The sequence below is a fragment of the Xenopus laevis genome, chromosome 1S (assembly GCF_017654675.1).
Source record: "Xenopus laevis strain J_2021 chromosome 1S, Xenopus_laevis_v10.1, whole genome shotgun sequence".
Classification (NCBI taxonomy): Eukaryota; Metazoa; Chordata; class Amphibia; order Anura; family Pipidae; genus Xenopus; species Xenopus laevis.
Genome location: NC_054372.1, coordinates 56,766,562 through 56,791,454, shown reverse-complemented (window position 1 = coordinate 56,791,454; position 24,893 = coordinate 56,766,562). Strand labels below are relative to the sequence as shown.

The 24,893-nt window shown below is 39.1% G+C and overlaps 1 protein-coding gene across 1 annotated transcript in view; it reads right to left on the bottom strand.

Annotated features, from left to right (window-relative positions):
- LOC108706706 (elongation of very long chain fatty acids protein 6) overlaps window positions 1-23,339 on the bottom strand; it is a 47,423-nt gene extending 24,084 nt beyond the window's left edge. Inside the window, exon 1 of the mRNA XM_018243349.2 lies at window positions 23,034-23,339. Coding sequence (XP_018098838.1) covers window positions 23,034-23,122 — 89 coding nt within the window. The 5' untranslated portion in view covers window positions 23,123-23,339. The remainder of the gene's footprint in view (window positions 1-23,033) is intronic.
- Window positions 23,340-24,893: the final 1,554 nt, after the last annotated feature.

Below are 24,893 nucleotides of genomic sequence, written 5' to 3'. Positions count from 1 at the left end.
CGTCTAACGAAGTCCAGAAACAGTCTAGGCAAGCATAAAGTGAAAATCAAAATCAACCCATAAGGTCAGAAACATAATCTGGCAAAAAGAATTAGTAGAAAATATCCCTCTGGCCATGAAAATCTGCAGTTGATTGCCATTGACAAAAGGCAGAGCTTCCATGCGATGAGAAGAACTGCAGTTCAATTAATATTCAATGACATACGCTTTTCTGAGGACCCTGCAAATCCCTTGACATCTTTTGAACTGCAAATCTCAGCATCTCCTGAAAGTCAAAGCTGTTGATAGATAGTTGGAGCTCTAACTCAGCAAGAACTGGAGGCTACCAGTAGGAGGGCATCACTGAAGCAAATCATAAACAAACAAGAGAAACAACTGCAAGAGCATTTAGCTTGACAGGTAGATAGATTGTATGATCTGCACCTCATTTTTTATGCTGAATAATGGTACAGGTGTGGGATGCCTTAGCTGGAAACTCATCCAGAAATCTCTTTATTATGGAAAGGCCATTTCCTATACAATACAGCCAAAAAATTGTATTCTAATTCTATGCTAATAATTTTTTTTTTATTTTTTTATTATTTTTTTTTATCTGTTATAAAACAGTACCTTGCACTCAACCCAAATCTCAGACAAATTTAAAAATCTTGTTTGGGGCCAGGAACACATTGGCCGGTTAATGGGGCCATCTTCCTGATTGTCTGCTTTTCCTGCATAGCGAACTGATATTGCCTACCTCAAAGCGGTCCTATTGGTAAAAAACCTTTGTCAAACGTATGCAGTATTAATCCATATTGGTGGCAAGACCCTATTGGATTTATTTAATAGTTAAAATGATTTTTTAGAAGGTATTGGCATGGAGCTCCAAATTATGGAAAGCTCCCTTATGTAGAAAACCCCAAGTCTCAAGCATTCTAAATAATAAATCTCATCTGCCTTTTGCAACGTTCAAACTTTTCAAATACTGTACCTATTGTCCCTATTACCCCCTATTACATATTATTATTTGAAAAGTTGTGAACCAGTTTAGCAAAATATCTGTGTTGATTCCCAGCGTCGTTTGCATTTGTTTACATTTAAGAATAAATGATTTCTATTTTCTGTTCAGCTTGGTAATTGTATTCGACAATACTGTAATTACAACTGCCATGACAAGTTCAGTTTCAAAACACTGTCACATTATGAACAGTAAATATGCCAAACAAATGAGAAACGGTTTATCAAGGGTAAGATTTTAAAGTATTGTTTCTGCAGATCTCAAATGACAAATAAAGAATTTTGTGATGCTTTAGAGATATTTTCCTATTACCACTTATATCTTCAAACTCAGCTGAGCTAACAATTGATTGCTAAGGCCATTTAGTGTCTAGTTTTCTAATTACAAGAAGGTTATGTTCACTTCATAAAAAATGATTAAAAAACACCTGGAAATTCTGTAATACACTTTAACTTAGCACTTACAATTAAATAAATGTATTGAAATAGCATTTTTTGGCAGCAGAAAATAACAACTAGGGAAGCACCGAATCCACTATTCCCGATTCGGTTGAACCCCCGAATCCTTTGCAAAAGATTCGGACCGAATACCGAACCAAATCCTAATTTACATATGCAAGAAGAGGAAAACATTTTTATTTCCTTGTTTTGTGACAAAAAGTTCTCATTTCCCTCCCCTCCCCTAATTTGCATATGCAAATTATGATTCGGTTCAGACAGGCAGAAGGATTTAACCAAATCCCAATCCTGCTGAAAAAGGCCAAAAAATGTAATCCCTAAAAACACATGCTACTACTCTACAGCTTCAAAGCAATAACTGACCTCTACATATGCTTTCTTCCTGATTACTTTGTTCTTCATCATACGTGTACAAACAACCTTTAACATGGTTTGGCCACACTAATTTGGCTGTACAGGTATGGGATTTGTTATCCAGAAATCAGTTATCCAGAAAGCTCCGAATTATGGAAAGGACATCTCCAACAGACTCCATTTTATCCAAATAAGTTAAATTTTTAAAAATTATTTCCATTTTCTCTGTGTTAATAAAACACTATCTTGTACATGATCCAAACTTAGATATAATTTATCCTTATTGGAAGAAAAAACAGCCTACTAGATTTATTTAACGTTTATGTAATTTCCAAGTAGACTTAAGGTATGAAGATCCAAATTACATAAAGATCCATTATCCGGAAAACCCCAGGCCAAGCATTCTAGATAACAGGGCCTATACCTGTACAAGCAAGCATTTAGCCTTTGTGCAGCTAGAGAACATGATGAAAGAGAAACCAATACAAAGTGTAGCTAATAATGTAAATAGACCCCAAGAAAAGAATACTGAAAGCAAATAAAAAGTGAAACATCAATAATTTTAGAAAGAACATATTAGGAAATAAATACTTATAGCACATTTAAGTGTTTGAGAACAATAAGGATCTGAAACTGCATTATTTAAAGGGGTTGTTCACCTTCCAAACACTTTTTTCCAATTGCTTTCAATCTTTTTTTTACCTTTTTCCCTAAATTTAAGTTTAAAGTTCCAGTCTCTAGTCTTTCAGTTTGGCAGCTCAGTGATCCAGGAGCATTTTGATCTGTTACAATTTGCTAAATTTAGTGGATACAATTAGCCAATACATTTCTCAGCAGTATCTGTTAAATATTAGCAACTATTGTCAATCAATAGCTCAATCAATCAATAACTAATTAATCAATTCTAACAGCCGAAACTCAGGGATTGTGCTCAGCAGTGTTAAAGATAATCAATTTAGGGCCAGTGCCAGATCAGAAACAACAGTTAATAAATAGCAGTCCTCACCGTGGATGGCGTACCGGAACGTTTTGCCCACTTAACGGCCCATTTTTTCCTTCAACCCACACCGGTAGGGATGACATAACCTCTCTTATAATGTAACCTTATCTTCAGAGTGACCACCTCTTACCCGCCTTGATGTTTCATTTGCTATGTCCTCTACCCTCTTAATGATATGTCCACCACTATGACAGTACTCAAAAAGGTTTGAATCAAAACTGTTTATTGTTGTTTATTGTACGGTTCGGATGGCAATGTGTAAGTATTATGTGTCTAAACAGTTCTGTAGGCTGGGATACTCCCAGTGACTACAAATCTAGAACCACGTTTGTGTACAATTCTTTTCTTTGTCTTTTTATCTGCAAATAAAAATAAAACTTTAATAAAAAAAAAAAAAAAAAAATAGCAGTCCTTATTGGAATTGAATGTTGTGATATGTTGCCTCTGAAATGTTAATATTAATATTCTGTGTTGTAAACCTCAAATATAACATAAGTTTATATTACATTTTACAGAACAGTAATGTACTTAATAATGCATAATTTAGACACCATGCCAGTTCATATATGACTCATTTGTAAAGCACAGACATGAGTTTTCTAGTAGGGAGGGATGCTGAATAAAATATTAACTATTTCTTGAAAAATGTATGTATTTAGAGTGCTGAAAGACTGTGATGAGTGTCAGGGGTTATCTGTGATTTAGTGTTGGGAGCTAAACAAATACTCTTGTGGGGGGGGGGGGGGTAAAATTGTTCATAATTTCTATATGTCTGTGGTGCCCCCGTGCCAGTAGTCACAAAACAAAAGTTTGATAGTTACAGTTGTAGTTTGCTAAAAAAACATCTAAAAAAGCCAGCACAGTTCTGGAAATCATTCTTTGTATAGATGAAACCAAGATCAACCTCTACCAGAGTGATGGCAAGAAAAAGTATGGAGAAAGCGTGGATGATCCAAAGTGATGCCACATCATCTGTAAAATTGATCTGAACCATTGAGCATGCATTTCACTTGTTGAAGACTAAACTTCGGACAGAAAGACCCGCAAACAAACAGCAACAAACTATGGCGAAAAATACAATTTGATGTAATATAACCAAGCAGGGAAGTAACAAGAAATTCAGTCACAGGCAAATATAAAAGCTAACAATGTTCATGTTAGCTAGCCACATAAGCATTCTAAAGGGTACTACATTCTCTAGGACAGGAGTGACGATACTACTAATGTGAGGTCTACTTTTTATTGATGATGTCCCATTATGATCTACATCCATAAAAGCATTGTTAGCATTCTGTTCCATGGAAAAATATTACTTAAATATGTATTTATGGGAAAATGTATATTACTGTATTTAACAAACCTCTATTTCTTATGTAACCTTAATATAATATCTGAATGAAAAGCATGAAACAGGAGGGAGATTTAGAGAAGCTGTTTGTTTACAGTGTCTTAAGATCTACTGATCACCAGCTAAAGGTCTACTGGTAGATCCCAATCTACCTTTTGGGCACCTGCTCTAGGACATCAGGAAAACCTTTAAAAGAAAAAAAAAAAATCTACTCAGATGTGGTGTACAGATTGCTGATATTGCCACTAAATGTATTTCTTGTATTTATATATTGCTGCAACACTTTACAGAGATTTTACATTGTTCAAATCAGTACACACCACAGTGGAGCTTACAGTCTAAGGTCCCTACCACATTCACACAAACTAGAGTCAATTTAATCAGGAGAAAATGTGGGAGAATTGTGGGAGAAAACTGGAGTACCTGGAGGAAACCCACTCAGACAGGAAGAACAAAAACTCTTTGCAGATAGTACCCAAGCTGGAATCAAACTCATGACCACAGCAATCCAAGGCACCATTGGGACAAAACATGCACCAATTACATTTGTATAGTTGTTCTGTGGATCAGTGTTTCTGCCCTATCTGCTCTGATTAATAGTATAAAAATATTGACACAGAGGAAGGCTGGAGCTACATCTCTGGATGTGGGTGTAATTTCATGGTTTCCAGAATGGGGTGCATTAATAGGGGCACCAGATATGAGTCAAAAGAATCGCATATAAACAAATATTTATTTTTAACCATACTGTAAAATTGCAGTGGCCACAAATTAGCACATTCACACTGAGGGAAAAACATTTAAGGGTAGATTTATCAAGAGTAGAATTTAGAGTTCATGTTAGTTTGTAAAAACTCCCATAAATGCCCATGAACTCGAAAATTCAAATGAAAAACAACCAACTGAAATTTTAACATTTTTTTTCCAAACTTGGATGAATGGGATCGACCCACAAACTCGAATCGAGTTTTTCCATCAAAAAAGACCTAGATTTTCAGGAAGGCTACAAACAACTCCAAATTCTAATTCATAAAGGGCAAATACATGATCGAATTTTAACTATTCACTAGTCGAATTTAACTAAAAAAACTAAAAAATTTGAATTCGAAATTCAAATTTTCACTTTGACCCTTGATAAATCAGCCCCTTAATTTGCATCAAAAAATTGCTCCTAGTATGTACTAGGCACATCCCTTCAAGTGACACATTAAGAGCACAAGATCGTAAAATTAGCAGATCTTGCTTTGTATCTCAAGCTTTTGTATCTTTGGGACTATTGCAACACAACCCAAGCAAAATATGAAGCCAGCATGGGTTTAGTGGACAATCACTTGCTCTTAAAGTGATGAATAGTTGAATAATTCTGCTATCCTGCCGGTCACTGAGCAATTCGTTCAAGAATGTTAGATGTTGCTTAAAGGGAAACTATTGCGAAAATTTAAATTTAATATAAGCTTCATCAAACTGAAATAGGAAGCTTTCTAAATACAATCAATGAAATATTTGGCATCATTTCTGAAATAATAAAGTTTATCTTCACTGTCTCTTTCTCTTCATTCTGTCTTCTTTCCGCAGTTGGGTGTCAGATATTCATTGACAGTTAGATCCAATATATCTTATAGGGGGCACTTCCTTTACTAGCAGATGAATTAGAGCTCACTCAAATAACTGATTCCAGTACAAACAAAATCTAACAAAATAAATGACTTTTGCACAAATCCTGCATGTAGAGAGACATGATGTCTGGTGATTTTAATAGAGTGAACTCTAATACATCTTCTAGGCAAAAGTGTTTATGTGAGAACACGTGTGAGTGAGTGCCAATAATCGTAATAGCTGCAGTATTACAAGGCATGCACAAGCAATAGAATCACACAGCTTCCCTTCAAGGCAAAGTAGAAAAGGAACACCTATTCATCATACCTGGCCCAGAAGCATGCTGACTCCGCAGAGACTAATTACTGGTGTTGTTGCGGGAGGTCAGCATGTGTATAACCATTCAGCATTAAAATCAGTAATAAAACTCAGGCCTAACTCAGGGGAAAAAATGTAATTTCTGCTGTTTTCAAAGGAGGTAGGCAAGCACAATTTTAATTGGTTTTCTCAAGTAAAATCGGACAGAGATTTCATCTAGCATCAATGAAAAGCACTTCAAACTGTAATAAATAGAACAGAGGGTAAAAATGACCGAACATCTATTTTTTAACACCTTATTTACATCTACTTAATGCAAGAACAGGTATTTTTAAGAATAATGGATAAATTCTTAAAATGGCCAAATATTCTGCCAGCCGAGCAATATTTTTCTCAGAATCGCTTCAAAGAAGCCTTTTTAAATATCCTTATTAAATTTTGTTGGCAGACCAAGTTATCAGCAGCTCCTCTGAAAAAAATGGTTTGTAACAAGCTTTTGTTGGAAAATTCCCTGCAATTTAGCCATATTAATCTAGGAAGGAGGTACCTACTATAACATTTCTGAAGGTAAAATGAATGTCCACAAGAAGAAAGATGTTTTGTGATGACTTTGCAATTAAGAATTGTCTCTGGTAAAACACTCAAATCGCATAATCACTCAAGTATGCCTTCATATGCATACCTCCCAACTGTCCCATTTTTCTTGGGACACTCCTGATTTTGACAGCTCAACCAGCAGTCCCAGATTGTTAATGAAATGTCCCGACTTTCTCTTTGACCAGGCAGAAAAAGATACAAAGTTTCTAAAACTTAATTGGCTTTAGGCAGAGAGCCCAGAATACATGTAAGGTGCACCTAGATACTTTTCTAACAATTTAAAATAAGCAAAGAAACAATTGTCACAATATAAGAAAAGCAGGTCTCTTGGAAAAAGGTAACTTGCAGCTTAAAGGGCAATTCTCTTTTATTAGCAAAACTGTAAGAACACATAAAAACCACAGAAATGTGTTCAAACTTTCATAACCTGTTGTAAAATTAACATGGTAATTAGGGGGTGTGGCCATAAAAATGGGAATGGCAAATATTTTTGTCCTTCTTTCTATTTCCAAAATGTTGGGAGGTTAGTATATGCATTTTCGAGCGATTACACAAATTGAGTGTTTTAGCAAAGACAACTCTCAGTATTATGGCAGGGTAAATTCTGTAGTTTTGTTGCCACAATGGTTTCTCGGCTACTTAATGAAACCACGATTAGCACATATAAAATATATGAAAGTTGGGAATAATAGGTACTCATATCTGGTAAACCAATGTCGCCTTCCTCAACTAGCTGTGTACAGTGACACAAGCAAGCATATTATACACATTAACATGCACTGCCAACAGGTATTGGCACCCCAAGTTCATTATATACTGTAAGAGACTCAGTACCATTGCTCCTGTTTGCAGAAAACTGCACCAGCCCAGGATACTTCTGTATAGGGTTGCCACCTTTTGGCTCTGTTGAATTGCCAGGGGCGGAACCATGATGAAATGGGGGGGGGGCTGTGACGCTGTCAGGGCCCAGTCATGACATCAGGGATGGGGCTATGACATGGCGATTGGCTATTTTGAACAGGGCAGCCCATCGAAAAAATGGGCATTCGGGGTCAAAACCGGGCAGGTGGCAACCCTACTTCTGCATGAGAACCACTCATCATCATCTTCTTAACTCTTTGATGGCCCCAACATCTGGCACCCCTAGTGATAACTTTTTTGCTCCTCTAAACACTCAATGGCATCCAATACCACTGCACAGCATACACCTATCACAACATTATACAGTATATAGCAAGTGCCAACAGATAATGGTCTAATAGTCTAGTCTCATGGTTCTTTTTATAACTGCTTATCAGATAAAGCAAACATAATACAAGGAGCATTAATTCACTTATAACATTGTACAATGCCTTTATTGTGTCATGTATCCAGCAGGGTTTTTTTTTACCAAATAAAGTGTTGAATAAAAAAAAAAACATAACACACCAAAATCAGATCACTGTACAAAGCTTACATTAGTTTACTAGCTTAAACTATGCAAATGGCTACTTTCAAGCTGGCTTGGATAAGTTCCCATTTCCAAGTCTATGTAGCAAAGGACTTCCCATCACAACAGAGACAAATTGCAGTTACCTGCAATTATAACAACGATATAAATCACCTCCAAATATCTTTGGCTGTGCTGAGCAACACTCCATGAAATATTATACACTTTGTATTGTTAGCTCCCAAGATTATGGTCCACTCCACCAAACAGTATTGTGGAAAATGTCTGTTTATCAATCAGATATAATAATGTTGTTAAAATGTGTGATAGGTTTACTTTGTAAAGGAACAATGCAGAACTAATGATTTTTTATGATTTATGTACAAGAAAAGTGCCTTGGAAGCATCTTGCAAGTAAATCACCACGTCAAACATCATGTCACTGTAGGCCAAACATCAGACAAATGGTATTTAGATGCCCTTTCACTTTGGAAACAAAAATATAAATGCTGAATACTCATTTAGTTGCCTTTCTAAGCACATCATGCTCTTTTAATGTTATAGTGATCCTCAGGGACACAATCAGTCAGGAATAAAATGTTGTATTATATTGTGGTATTTTTCTTGCATTGTATTACTATGTAGTCAGTTTAATCAAAATATTCAAGTACAGTTAAAGTTCTAGCAAAACATTTAATTCTTATCTGTGCATTTTGATACTATTTAGGTGTCTAGTACGTTGGCAATGGTTTACAATGCTTACCCTTGATTCCCAGAGCTCAAAAAAGGAAGAAGCCAAAAAATGGAAGGCAAAGTAAAGTATGTATATATTGAAAAGTTTCTTGTTTTTAGGGATTCTATCAGAACCCTTAACTTAAGAAAACTTTACATCCCCTTTAAAATTCCTTCAACCCCAAAAGTCAATTTGGGTACTCTTAGAAAAACCTTTAAGGAGGCCAAACCAATATAATTATAGTGTAATCCCACTGTGTTCCACACATGGAATGTGGTTCATGTAGTAATAAATGTAACCAGGGAAACAAAAGTCAGGTTCATACTACCATTTGCTCATCCCATTTTAAATGGCATCCCAGTGTAAATTCTTCTGTGACACCATATTTGTACATAACACGTTATAAAACAATTATTGGCAGCTAGAGCATTGAAAACATATTTAAAAGCAGAGGGATCTAAATATAATAATTCATGACAAAATAGTAAATGTGTGATCTGGGCACATTAAGCCACATTGAAGTTTTGGCTCAAACCAATTTTTTTCTAAAGATATTCAGATTGGGATTTGGCTAAATCTTTTGGCATGGATTTGGTATTGGGCCAAATCCAGTTGATTCAGTGAATCCCTTTTCTCAGTCCATTTACCATAACTCAGAATCAGAAATAAATTCTTACTGGTCTCGTACAGTTAGGATAAGCGAGTCAAACATTTTAGAAATCTTGGAAGAATTAGCAAAATGCATTGAAGTCAATGGGTGCTGGAGGAAAAATATATTTTACTGAACATTTATATATAGTGAATAAAGTACCCCCTCTTGTAAATTATAAGGATATTATAAGTTACAGAGGAGTTTCATGACGAGTGGTGTTTTTATACAGGTCATGGAACTCTGAGGTAACTTTTAATATCCTCATATTTTGCAACTGGGGGTATTTTATTTATATAAAACACAAATTTCAGTGAGTCGTGTGACAGAAATTACATCAGAACTCACCGTTTATAAGGATATAATTTACAAGATATTCATGGCTTTTGTGTATTATAAAGAAATAAAGTACACACTACTTTATAACACACTTCATTACATTCCCTAGAGCAGGGATCCCCAACCTTTAGAACCAGTGAGCAACATTCAGAAGTAAAAGGAGTTGGAGAGCAACACAAGCATGAAAAATGTTCCTGGGGTGCCAAATAAGGGCTGTGATTGGCTATTTAGTAGCCCCTATGTGGATTGGCAGCCTACATTGAGGCTCTGTTTGGCAGTGCACCTGGTTTTTATGCAGCCAAAACTTGTCTCCAAGCCTGGAATTCAAAAATAAGCTCCCGCTTTGAGGCCACTGGAAGCAACATCCAAGGGGTTGGAGAGCAACATATTGCTCACAAGCTACTGATTGGGGACCACTGCCCTATAGGAAGGTCCTTCGGAATGTTTATTTATATATCAATGTCAAAGATGCACTGAGTAGTGCTGGCATAAGTGTTTGTTTTAAAGGTTTCCCCTAACCTATTAATAAATAATGCATAATATTTACAGCACAGAACAAATACACCATGTTCACTTGTGTAACAGAAGCCTGTGTAGAAATCTGACCTACACACGCTAGCAGAGGTAAAAGCCTCAACCACAAATGTAGTCTTTGTTCTTGTATAAAGAGTAAAAGTGTCACGAACGTCTCCCTGAGTTCAGAACATGTGCTAGGCACCCGGTCAGGCTCAATCTTCTGCCTTTAGCAACCGCCTTTGGGAGTAGCCCTCAGCTACTCAGATGCCGCCAGGTCTTAATTTGAGAGGAGCAAAGCAAGTGTTCTGGACAAGCTCCGGGGCTCGAAAATTACCAAATATTTAGGATGGAAGGCAAAACCAATTTCCCAAAGTATAACGATAAATAGCGTGGTCAGACAGGCAAGGGTCGGTTCGTTCAGAGTTCAAGCAAGGTCAGATGGGCCGGATCAGTACAGGCAGAGTTTAAAGAATAGTCAGGCAGGCAGAGGTCGGTATAAGCAGAGTTCAGCAAAGTCAGACAGGCAGGGATCAAAACTAGAGGATATCAGACAAAAGCACACCCAGGAACTAATCAAATTAGACCCTACAACGGAAATGAGTTTTGGCCCGAGGCGCCTTCAAATTTTTAAACTTTTCACCGAAAACGTGATGTCATGCGCATGGAGCGTAAAACCCGGAGGTGCGCGTCGCGTGCATGCCATAGGTGAACCAGACGCTGGAAGAAGGAGATCACAGCAGGCATACTAGACCACCAGGGTGAGCACTAACAAAAATGTATGCACGTTTCACCAAATCTCCTCTGGGTAGTGCAACAGTTTTTGAACTAAAACAAACTAAAAAGAGAGCCACCTTCCTCAAATGAATCTATGTAAAGAGTGTGGACCATCTTCAACAGGAATGGAGTAAATCTGGAAGACCCATGGGACACAGTATAAAGTGGCACCTAATGGATGGTATTCAGTATAGCACACTACTGGAATTCATGGATGCCTATGGAACTTGTAAGTATCTTATGATCTACAGCCACTACTACTGGACAGTGTTTCATCCTGGTTACAGGACTTTTACAAACAAACTTTAGCGGGCTAGGCCAGGTTGTCATGGAGGGCAAAGGGATATAACTGGAAGCAACAGAAGTAGAAACCAACGAATACGGAACAGGTGATGTACCTGAAAGACCTTTAAAGATAGTCACCTAGACATAACACTATATGCACGCACACAGTTACAATATACCTTATAAATAAGCATTCTATGTTGTATTTCATTATGGAATTTAATTTGCACTGTGATAACTTGTAATTGTATTAGTTAATCGTGGTAAGAAAAAAACATTCTTTATATGTTATCACAGGTATAGAAATATATGCTGGTTTGTAGTTCAGTAAAAACCTGACAGGTTATAGTCACAAACCTGGTAGTTAAAAGAAAAACAAACCCCTTATTTAAAAAAAACCCTTCCCCCTACCCCACATAGACCCCTCCCTCCCAGCCTAGCTGCTACCCTGGGCAAATGGCCCTAACTTTTTACTTACCCCTCAGTGCAGTTTCAATGATCGGCGTTCACGCCAGCCATATTCCGGGTCTTCGGTAATCTGAGAACGAGACCATTGTGGCAGTGCATGTGCAGTTGGAGCAATTTCCCGGTTCGCAACAACTGCACATCCGTCGAAATTGCCGGAAATTGCCAAATTGCCTGCCGTGAACTACGATCCCTGAATCTGCACCAAGGGGTAAGTAAAAAGTTAGGGGCATTTTCCCGGGATAGCAGCTAGGCTGGGGGGGGGGTCTATGTGGGGTAGGGTTTTTTTTTTAATAAGGGGTTTGTTTCTCCTTTAAGTGAGCTTTAAATAGTGGTCCATAGTCCATGAAAACTTGACAGGTTATAGTCGCAAACCCGGTATTTAGGGGGCTTTTACATTAAGGAGAAAAGGTCAGTCATCTTTAAAGCTGTGTGTTCCTGACCTGAAAGCTAAATGTTTGTTACCAGAGGTAACAGGCATATTTCATTCAAGGCAATGGAAGGCAGTATGAGGGTTCACAATCATTATCAATTATTTATACAGTGCCAGCAAGTTACACAGCACTTACATTAATTTATAACAAACACGGCACTTACAATACTTTAACATGTTTTAAAATATGAAGCACACAGAACAATGATCCATTGGAACCATTTGAGGACAATGCTGATCTACAGTGATCTACTGGTAACACCTTTTGGGCATCCCTGCTGTAAAAAGTATTGCACTTTTCTCAGCACATTGCTTCCATTATATCCTGTGCTTCGGGCATAAGATTTAATTTTCCTTATCTAGGATGTCAGACTTTTAGCCCTGCAGTGATCGTAAATATCAAATACCAGCATATACACACCTCTCAATAGCTGGAGGTCCCAATGTTTGATGAACATGCACAAAATGACATTTTAAACTTAATGTACTTTTATCTCCTACTATAAAAGTCTATAATATGTCCTGTTGCTTCTACTTGTACTTTTTACTTCCCTGCACTTTGTTTTACTTTAAAGATACTAAAGAAAAAATGAGAATTGGCATTGCTGTCTTGCAGTTCTAGGCTCAAGTCTAACCAGAGGGCCACTGAGCTTATGTCTGAATTCCTTCCTTCCTACAGACACACACGGGTTGGTTTCTTTGTTTCCTACCATAACCCAAAACCTTATCGGTAGTTAAGTAAGCAATTCCTCTGTAGATGTGCACTATGGGGCATGCTTTAAGCACTCCTGTACTTGCACAACAAGGGTAACTAAATTACACCTCCAGTCTTATTGTCTCAATTAAATAACTGCCTAATTGCTAGGTTAAATTGGACCATAGCAATAAGCTTCTTACATTTTCAAACTGCAGAATACTTAATCACTATATTGAAGGAATGGAGGTTAAATACATCTTGCACAGCAAATGGCATTATAGAATGTGCACAGATGTCCAATTTACTGCATTTTTCAACTTTTCTTTTCTAATTTAAAGGGAGTTGAATTTAGTCTATTATTTAGTCTCTTGTCAAGTACAAAATTCAGTTTACATGCAATATACAATTTGCAAAGACTGAATGGGGTCATTAGCCTCCATGCTGCCAGTGTGCAAGGTGCAATGTTTTTACCAGAGTTTCACATGATGCAATAGTGCACCAATACATCGAAATTAATGAGAAACTATAGGCCAAGGCCGACTGTACTCCCTGTGCCAGCCTAATGGCAGCCTTGGGCACAGCGGTGCTGGATACAGAACAGAAGACTAGCCACATACCAAGCACAACTATATGGAAGTCCAAGGAGTGCATGTTGACAAGAACCTTTAATAAATGGCATTTTTTATGCACCCGAATGAGGGGCAATACGACTGCAACTGCTATGCAGTAAGTAAATAAGTAAGTAAATCATAACTGTGGATGTTAATGTATTTTTTTTGGGCTGAAAATGATTAAATTCTTAAATGGCAAGAGTCCTGTATTTATAAAGAAATATTTAAACTTCCCTGGACAATAGTTCTCCAAATTCCAAAGATTACCATCAGACAATGTTAATGGCAAGGTCACAAGGGGCGTTTTTAATTTGCGTTTTTCAAAAACATGCGGTCGAGCGTAAATACACGGAAAATTAAACCCTACTGAAAATAATGGAAAATGCACTATAGCAATCCCAACTATATGAGCCAAAATCCATCACAAGACCCCTGTATTTGCGTTTTTCAGCAGACACGACAGTACACCAAGGAAACGCCATATTATTGAATTCTATGGGATCAGCAAGTTTGGAAATACACTTCGCAGAAATATGCAGTGTATTTTCAATATGGCGGCCAAACTATTGCTAGATGGAATGCACATAACGTTTTTATTATTATGCTGCCTACTGACGATCAGTCCGGCTACATTTTGCATGTAAATTGCTTTTTCACAAAAGTTTAATAAAATTCTTCCGAATGGAATTTCGGGGAATGAGAAAACTACAGGCTGATAAACGCACATTATCATTCGCATGTGGTTTCATTGTCATATTTACTCTCGCCCGTGCGTTTTTAAAAATGCCACATGTGACCTCATTCTAACATTTTCAGCCTGATCTGATACAACAAGAAAATATTAAGTCAAATCATGGTTATTAGTGCAATGTTTGCTTTAATGTGTAATGTACTTGAGAAATGTCCATACAGACAGGTCATAAATATTTATTTTGGCACTGCTTTTCATGAACTGAAATCTCAGACATCTGCCTATGCTGCAGCCATCCAATATCTACAGTTATATTATTTCTGGCATGACATGGGTTTTAATTATTAACAGCATATACTAAACTCAGTATAAATATGTTTCCATATAAAAGCTGTGGATCTATATAGAGGTAATTCCAGGGCTCCTAGAGACCAGCAGCTAGCTATATGTAGGAGAGGGGCAAGAGAGTTGCTATTACATTTTTTGTTCCCTTGTTTATAGGAGAAAACAACAGCTTATAGGAAATAAGTCAAACATTCATACTTTGCACAACTAATGGGGTCCAAGAAACTCTGTACCCCAGGTCCCAACACTAAAGACTTATCAATATAATCTAATACTGAACAGTGTGCTGCCAGCACATTCATCATAAACTCTTCAAATAAAAAATTTCAATTTGCACAAATAAGAATAAAAAAAATTGCATTTCACAATGTAATATTCTTCCTTAAAACGATTATTGCATTGCAAATTTTAACTGTATATTGTGAATTTTGAATACGGCCATTGCATACAGGACTCCTCAACACTTTTTGGTGGCCCTAGCTTGTGAATCATGGCTAGTTGCAGCAGACAATTCTGGTAGAGTGGAGCAGTAGGGCAGTGCAGGTTTTCCTGTTCATCAAACGTGATTATATTGATGTTTTACTGTAATTTGAGTCTCCCATGGCTCTATCCTAACATATAGCAGAACAATAGCCGGTTAGCCTGCAATTGGAACGGACTGTAAAAAAGCTGCAGAGTTCCTTCCTTTCCCAGTATGAGATTACTGTTTCTGCTTCACTAGGTTAATTCGTAGGCAAGCAGAATATCCGATATATGTAGTGTACAAATAGTACTAATGTATGGGAAGCACTAACACATGCTCAGTTTATTCATTACTCAGAGGCACGAGCTGAAAGTTTGTAGTAAGAGATTCCAGACATCCTCTGTAGCGTTATTGTGCATGATTAGTTTACAGCAGTCAGCACAGGCTTTCCAATTGGTGCCTGCTTAGTCAGCAGACATCATAAGATAACAGCCATTGGCCAGACCAATACCTCTGCTGCAGCTGTCACACAGTATGGAATGCCTATACCATGCAGCCAGGAAGCAGAGCACAAGCTGTTCTACTGTAAATGTGATGGTACCACACAGATCCACAGCTGCAGGGAAAGCAGTCCTATGTATGACAGAACAGCTGCAATTTCTACTCGCCACTTTCATGAATTGTTCATGACTCAAAATTTAGATGTAATACACTACGGTATTATATTGACTGAAAAAACAGAAAAGATTTTCAGTGAAAATGTGGTTTTTGGATTATGTGCAAATGTTTATTGAAATGCACTGCTCACACCAATAATTCTTGTAGATTTTGAATAAACTATAGCAAAAATGAATGTCAGCATTCTGTAGCATTTTATAAACCAAAGCACTAGCATGTAAGACACTAATTAGGTCAACAAAAACCTACAATTCAGCATTGTCCGATTGTATCGGATTCATAAGTGCCCTCAACAAAGGCAAAACATTGTTCAATAATAGTTATAGCCTTCAGCTGTCAGAGTATGTTTGCAAAAAATAAAAATCACAAAACAGGTATTGCAAGCAACTTTGCAATATATATCATTTAAAAAATATGCAGACTTTTCATGTTTTTTAATGGTCTCTGGCAGTTCCCCTGGCGATTAATTGCCAGGCGACTAACTCTACCCGAATCTGACCGTGTGACACAAGCCTAAAGGTCTACTGGTAGATCCCTATCTACATTTTGGACACCCCTGTACTAGACACATATGCATACTTTCTTCCAAATAAACATTTGTCAACAATGGACAAATTGCTGTATGTAACCTTTGGCACCAACAAATCATTTCTAGAAGCAACCTTGTTGCCAGGACAGGAAAACATATAGACATTGCCCCCTCTCCCCCAATTAGCTATTTCTCTGGATCCCCCAAGGTGACCAGCCCCACAGTTTGGAACCAGTAATCTAGTGTCAACGATAAAGAACATGTCACTGTGGGCTATCTGTGGCTGCTCTGCAGAGTTATTTATTCATTTTCTGGTATTTACATAACACCAAAGCATTTCCGCAGCACTTAAGAAACCCACAGACACAGTAAAAACACACAAACTCCTTGCAGCTAGTGCCCAAACTAAAATCAAACTCAGTACCACAACACTGCAAAGCAAAAGTGCTAAAAACCATTGTGCTGCCAAAACTATCGCCAGCCTATGGCATTACTGAGACTCTTAGCATTCTAGAATTTTATTATCTCCAACATCTCTACCTGCAATTTTGTGTTAGCTAATACATGGTCAAGGCAAAGAGCATTTACAGTATTTTGACCTGTTTATCAAAAAGCTCACTCTTGACTCCTGCATAGATGCATTTGTAGTAATAGGTAAAAAGTTTGCTACTTTTCTATTCACCTATAGCAACCAATCAAGAAGCATTTACTGGTTACCTGTTTTACAGTTAACATCTTAGTGGTTGCTATGGGTTACTGCACCTGGGCAAACTTTGTGCTTTTTATTACATATGGGGGTTAAGGTCACTGACACAGTGACCATCAAAAAACGATATAAAGTGAACATTCCAAGATCGTCATCAACATTCCAAGATCATTTCTTAGATCATTATCATAAGATAACCAGTAGCCTCATAAATAATATTGTACTTAAGGGACAATACATAAAAGCTGTAAAGGCTATGGCTTTATATTTGTGTTGTCTGTAAATATCTTATATTCATATAAAACTCCTCATGTATTTCAGCAATTCTGCTGCAATACAGAATATTTTTTTCTGGTAAACTTACCAAAAAAAGTACATGGGCCTTCTGCCCGAGTATCAACTAAGTTACAAATTCTACAAATCTTATTGCAGACATGAGCTCAGAAAGCTTTTTCTAAAAGCTTGGTTACTGGTTTGCAATGAACAGTTTGATACATGCATGTGGCTAAAATGGAGACACACAGTCTCACTTCGAATACCAAATACAATGTCCTGAAACTAGAATGCACTGTTTTAAAGTTCCTACTGCGCTAACCAAAATATGTTGCAATGAAACAACTGCCTACATAACTACTAGAGCTGTGTGATCTTTTAGCTTGTACAGATGGATGTTTTGATGTAAGGTACAGCATTTCATTTCATTTATTCTGGGTATCTATTATCAGCGGCGATTCCGGTGAAGAAACCACCTGAGGGGGTTCCTCAAAATGCCGCCCCCCTCGCCGGCTTACCCATCTGCAGGGGAGGCATCCGAGGCAGGAACACTAGTGCGGACTGTGCTCTCCTGCACTAGTAAAGCAGAATTTCTGGTTTCAAAACCGGAAATTTGGCTCTTAAAAGTACAGGAGCGTCTTTTTGCCGCCCCTGGAAATGCATCTGGTGCTGCCGCCTGAGGCGGCCTCATTGGCCGAGCGCCCCTGTCTATTATAGTAGACTGTTCAGATTTATTTCCTGCAATACTTTGTGGGGTATGCCATACACAGGCATTCCAGGTGACTAATCAATATGGTAAGCTTTAAGGACTGCCTACTCTCTGAAAGTGAAATATTCATTTTAATTCCCGAATAACCCAGTGTGTGCATATGTGTATTCGGTCATCTGATTTAGTCAGTCCAACCATCGAGAGAAATAAGATGACCTTCAAAGGAATTATTCTCCTCCTAACTTTTGTTGGTGAGCACTAAAAACTGGACCAAATCAGTTATCAGTACAGTGAAATATGGTTCAGTTCTTAGTGCAGACCAACAATTATAGTTTTCTTAAAAACTGGAGTAATCTGTAGCAACAAATCAACAGTCCGCATAAGGGTCCATCTTATGCTGTAGGTCTGAGGCATGTGCACCTGGACCCAATGATATTATTGGTGAATCTAAATCATTTAATTTTGGAGAAAAATATTATATTGTGCAGGGTCTAGTATAGGGTTGCCACCTATCCAGGAAAAGTTAGGAAATCCGGACAGGACATTGAAGTGAATGCCATGGTGATCCACCAATCGCTAATCGCCAATTTATCAGTCACCCACCTCCCCACATCACCAGCATCCACCCATCACCATCCCGCCCCTGATGTCACCCATACATCACCGACCAGCCCCTGAAGTCACCTTTATTTGAGATGTCGGAGGGTCACTTCCAATGTTACCTGGCAGTTTGTCTGACACCGGTTATGCACTACTTTAAGGCTCATTAACCAGATGATTCTAAGGGGAAAATTTACTAAAGGGCGAAGTGGCTAACGCTAGCGAAAATTCGCCAGGGTGACGTCATTTTGGCACTTCGACGATTTACTAACTGCCGTAAATTCGATGGCGTAATTTCGCTAGCAAAGTAGACATACACTAGCGCTACTTCTCACCCTAACGCCAGGCGAAGTTGCGCTCTGGCGAAGGGACGTAACTACCCTAATTCACTAACTTGCAGATTTTACTGAACGTTACCTCTTGCACCAGACTTGACTTCGCCAGCTCAGACCAGGCAAAGTGCAATAGAGTAGATAGGAGGATCTTCAAAAATAGCAGAAATTTTTTCTAAGTCCCAAAAAACGCTGGCGTCTTTTACATTTTTCAGGGTGATAGGCTGAAAAAGATTTTTGGGGTACCCTCCTTCCCCCCTACATTTCCTAAAATATGGCACCTAAACTATACAATGGGCACATGTGTAGGGCAATAGAAGACCTATTTTTTTAATGAATGTTTCCCAGGCTTGTGTAGTGTAATGTAGTTTATGCTGCATATACGTCCATTGGGCTTTAACTTGGCGCCGTATGCAAATTAGGCATCGCTAGCATAACTTCACTTTGCTTGACTTATTAACGCTAGTGCAACTTCGCTACCGATCGCCTCCCTGGGTGCAACTTCGGATTTTAGTGAATTTGAGCAGTCCTGGCGAAACTACGCCTGGCGAAGCCGTCGCTAGCGCATTTTCGATGCTTAGTGAATTTGCCCCTAAGTCCCTAGTATACCATGTCTGTAGTTATATTTGATGTCGAATAAATACATAAGATTGTAGTGGGATATATCAGCTATGGTCAATTCCAACTCCTAACAAGTAATGCTGAATGCAGAAGTTGGCACTTAAGTATGCCTACATAACTAATTCTAGCGATCACATGACAAGTTAGGTGCATCAGAATTGGAAACTGGGATGTTTGTTATGCTTAAAAAAGTTAATGGTGAGAACATTTAACACACTTTAGTGAAGAGACAATTAGATGTTTAAAGGCCAGGCACAAATAATGGGTAATTTACTATTCCACCAGTCAAGTGATCATCCACAAAGCATTTCTGCCTGGCAGAATGGCTGTACACCTCACACTGAGAAAACAAACTGCGCCACAGTTTCTGCAATAAAATGAGTTAAAGTCATATGCCAGTCTATGCAGGTGTGCTTCTTCCCTCCATATACCCAAATAGTTTGTATGGCCTGGGCTGGGAATTGAAGGCAACCTAAAGAAAATTGTAAGTGGTGCGTATTGTTGTAACTATAGAGTTAGCAGCCCCCATGATCTGGGCCCTCTGTGCCCCCCGCTCCCTGCCCAAGATGACATAGGAGGCTTGGACATGTGGGCAGGATGCGGGAAGCAGATGGGTGGAGTGGTGGGTTAGGTATTACTGTATGCCAGGCCCCTTCAAAAAAAAATTAGCTGAATTTCCTTCTTTCTCTGGCGTAAAACAAAATAAACCTTTTATAACACATACGCATACATTTTGAAATTTCCATTATCACGATGTATAAAGTGAATTCAGTCCAACAAAAGAACTTGACACACATGCATGTTCAAGGGTAATAAGGAATTGGTTGTATACATTGATTTAAAAAAATTATATATATATATATATATATATATATATATATATATATATATATATATATATATATATATATATTCTTTTGTTGCAGTTAACTATATCCATGAAACCGAACAACTGGATGCCAGGTGTAGGAAGAATAAACTGTATTTATGCAGCAGCCACCTTAAAAATATTTTTAATACTGTATATAATTTTAAATTATGTAGCAATCTTTTGTAAGCCAGTATTATGTAAATACCTAACATAAAATTCCATTAACATGTGTAGCAGCTCTTTAGTTACAGCTTCTGATTTAATTGCCAGAATTTTCTAGAGAGCAGAATTCCCATGAATTTGCAGAAGTTGAACAAACTGGTTACATTCCATGCTTGCGTACAGCTCTGCCAGTCTAGACCGCCCCATGTGTCACTAAGGGGCACATTTACTAAGGGTCGAATATCGAGGGTTAATTAACCCTCGATATTCGACCATCGAATTAAAATCCTTCGATATTCGAAGTTGAAGGATATACTGCAAATACTTTGAACGAAGGAAAAATTTTAATCCATCGATCGAAGGATTTTCCTTCGATCAAAAAAAGCTTAGAAAGCTTATGGGGAAGGTCCCCATAACCTGCTCGGTAGGTTTAAAGTGCCGAAGTAGGTAGTCAGAGTTTTTTTAAAGAGACAGTACTTCGACTATCGAATGGTCGAATAGTCAAACGATTTTTAGTTCAAATCGTTCGATTCGAAATTCTACGTTTTTTTACTTCGAATCCTTCACTCAAGCTTAGTAAATGTGCCCCCTAGTGATGCTCTCTAGTGAACGGAAAACTGCAAAGAAAGTAATCAGCAACAAAGCAATTACAGCAAAGCAGCGTTCCTTCCTAAGGATGACTACTAACATGGCATGGTTCTGCTGACAAACTATAACTCTCAGTGTCCTTTGTTTGACAGAGGGTGGAGAGCTGTGAATCTGCCAGCTTAACATTACCGGCCAGGGAATTATTTTACAGATCTGCAGGTCATATTCAGGACACAAGATTTTCTATTCCAATGTTATCTCTACTCATTATAAGCCTGTTCATCTATGCTAATCACTATTACTAGGACTATATTAGACAGGGATATTTGATGTCACTGAGAAAAGGCATTTGCAAAGATCAAACACACTGCAATTAAAAAATAAATAAAAAAGCACGTAAAAATGTTTACGTTTTATTTTAAAAGTGTTTTCTATTCCCTCTATAAAGGGGTGCCAGGAAGTATAGAGGGCCTTATTCATAAATATTAGTAAAACATGGTGCTAAAAATTAATATTTTCTTTAAATATAGCCCCTTTATTCAGCAAGGTAACTAGAGGGGGGGCGGGCCCTGGCGCGGGACGTGCAGCCATGTCCCCCGCCCCCCTCCGTATCAGCGGCGCGCGAGCTGCCGGGGGGCCCTGAGGTGGCTCCCTATAGATGTTCTCTGGTCCCTGTCTGTGTTTCAAATGAGGGGTGGGTGTGTCCTAACAGTCCCTGCCAGAAGCACAGTAGGAGGGGAACAGCCAATCACAGCCCTGCAGTCACACAAGCAGAGACAGGCTTCAGTTCCCTATCAGGTCCTGCTAGCTGCTGATTGGTTCCTGTCCTACAGTGCAGTGAGCTGAGAGCCACCGGCTCCCCTGCACAGCCTGGGAATTGGAAGAGAAGGGAGAGATTATTAGGGGTTTTGCAGAAATATTCAATAAATCAGCCTGAAACACTACTTTTTAAAGCACAATTCTTCTATATCTAAATTGAGTATAATGCACTGGTACATTATTTTTTACACAAAATGTCTCCTTTAACAGACAATTTCACCGCCATAGAATGTAACATAAATTATGAAAGCAGCACTAATGAAGCTTGAGAAAAGAGCAATCTATACACATTTTACAAAGTAAAGTCAGCACTTGCGATATAACAGTAAGTCGGATTGTTGGTTAAGAGGCCTATCATACAGATATTATGTTTATATAGGAATGTCCATAGTGTGGTCCTTTGGCTATTGATGAACTTCACTTCCCAACATCGCCAAGCAGCCTTCAGTTTCAGGCTGGACAGCGTGCTATGAATTAGAAGGCAGCTACTGTACTTTCATTGAATCATCACCTCTCCTGAGAGTGTGAGACTATGTGGCTGCTGATTTTCAATGTGCAGCCCCTCCATCTGTTGATGAGCTCCACCTTCCAGCATCCCCTGATATGGATGTCGGGAGTTGTAGTCCTACAAGAGCACAAGGAAATGGAATGTGTTGAATGAGAAAGGAAAACATACAGACAGCGCTGCCATTGAGCTGCTGGAAGAGTCTCAGCACGGGCTGAAAGCCATTCATGGCAATGTAAAGCTATGATGCTGCAGGGTTCAGTATATATGTGTGTGTATGTGTGTGAGGAGGGTTTCCTAAGTGCTATTCTACAAAGGGCGATGTGACATGTATGAGGGATAGATCAGCTCCAGTATGGGACGGGCACGTTGCACTAATGGTCTGGTGCCCTGATCTGTACCGGCGGGAATATCAGAGGACCGTGTGTCAGGCAAGGACATCCCCAGGCTGCACATGATCCCTTGCTCTCTGATAGCTCCCGATTGCCGGCACAGTGCGATGAAATGGCTGGAAGAAGAAGAAGAGCAGCTCGCAGCACCTACCAGTTATCTTGCATCCACTGAATCGCGTCATTCTCGTTAAATTGCTTCTCGAATTCGTATTCTTGCAAAGTCAATGCTGACATGTTCATTTGGGCGAGCGGCTGTGGGATGCCCGTCGGGGAGAATGGGGCGAATCCTCCGGCGTGTCACGGTCACGTTCCTAGGTGTCTGCGTCTCCTAATTGTACCCTTGGATTACCATTGCTCTAGCCCTATCCTCCTGGCGGGTCACAGGCTTCTCCTCCTCCTTTCTTCTGCATCCACCCTGAGAGCGCGTCGATGCGCTACGGTCCTAGAGCCCACCCCTAACAGGCACCACGTGACTGCCTCCTCATTATTATTTCTGCTTTATGCCATCCTTCCCTGCCACATACATATGTCAAGTCTTGCATCACAAACAAAGAGTGACAGAGCAGATATCCGCGAGCGATGTAAAAAACACATTCTACTTTTTACTTACGTTTTATCAATTGGCCTTACGACAGGCCCATGTAAACGAAAGCTGCCCGGTATTCCTGTCTGCTTTGCAGAGCATGGAGTCAGGCTATCGGACTATTTAGGTCGCATTAAATAAGTGCTTGGAAAAAAGTTAATGTTGATATTACTAATGTCTAGCTTTAAATATGGGAATCTGATCATATGAAATGTACATGATGCTGCTGCATAATTATTACCACAAGGGCCAATTTATGGTACCAGTGAAACTATAGTGAAGATATCAAGCTATATATATAAAGCTATTTAATGTATCAGCCATCATGACTGATTTAGGGAGAGAATTCCACATCTTTATGGCTCTCACTGTAAGAAAACACTTCTGAATATTTAGCTGGAGGCCAGAGCCTACTTTCTTCGGAATGGGTGCCCACGTGTTACCTGGAAGGACCCCTTTGCCAATGAGGCAAGTTGAGGCTGTCGCCTCAGGCGACAGCGCCCCACTAGGTACCAGGGGCAGCAAAAATGCTGCTCCTGGTACTTTAAGAGCGAATTTCCAGGGGAGGGGGGCAGCAGCAACTGCTGCTGCCTCAGGCGGCGGAGGGGCCAGGATTGCCCCTGGAAGGACCTACTAGTAAATAAAACATTGAAGTGAATATTATATGATCCCCAGGCCCGGATTTGTGGAAAGGCCACCAATGCCCGGGCCTAGGACGGCAGGATTTAAGGGAGGTGTGCTGCCCAACCACACCCATATTGGTTCAGAAAAACTGGCACGAGATACAGTTGTTTGGAACATTTTACAGGAGAAACAATCGTTTTTTACATTTCCTGTGCGCCAATCCCCGTTGGGGAGGGAATTATGTCAGCGGGCCTAGGGGTGCCTGCTATGTAAATCCAGCCCTGATGATCCCCTTATATATTTATACATTGTTATCCTATCAACCCTCAAACGCATGTCCTCCCCGATTAGTAAATCGGCGAAGTCCCTAAATGACGTCACGCTGGCGAAATTTCGCCAGCGTTAGTCACTTTGCCCTTTAGTAAATTTGCCCCTATGAACCTTACGCCAAGTTGAGAATCTACCATTAAAACCACCATCTGTATCTGATTCTGTAGCCAGTTTCCTATCCATGTGCAAACATCTTCATTAAAGAAGAAGGAAATGTTAAAACTAAGCCTTATCAGAAAGCTCCCTCTAAATATACCAGTAACCCTCAAAGTAGTGCTGATCTTAGTCTTCTGTCAAAAGAAACACTGCATTTCTGTCCTTGTACACATGGACGTCTGTATCAGACTTTCTGCCTTCAGCTTAAACCTCCTTGCCCCGGGCGTGAGCATGCTCAGTTTGCTCCTCCCCCCCTTCTCTGCTGTAATCTGAGCCCAGAGCTATAAGTGAGCAGGGGGAGACTCAGACAGGAATGAT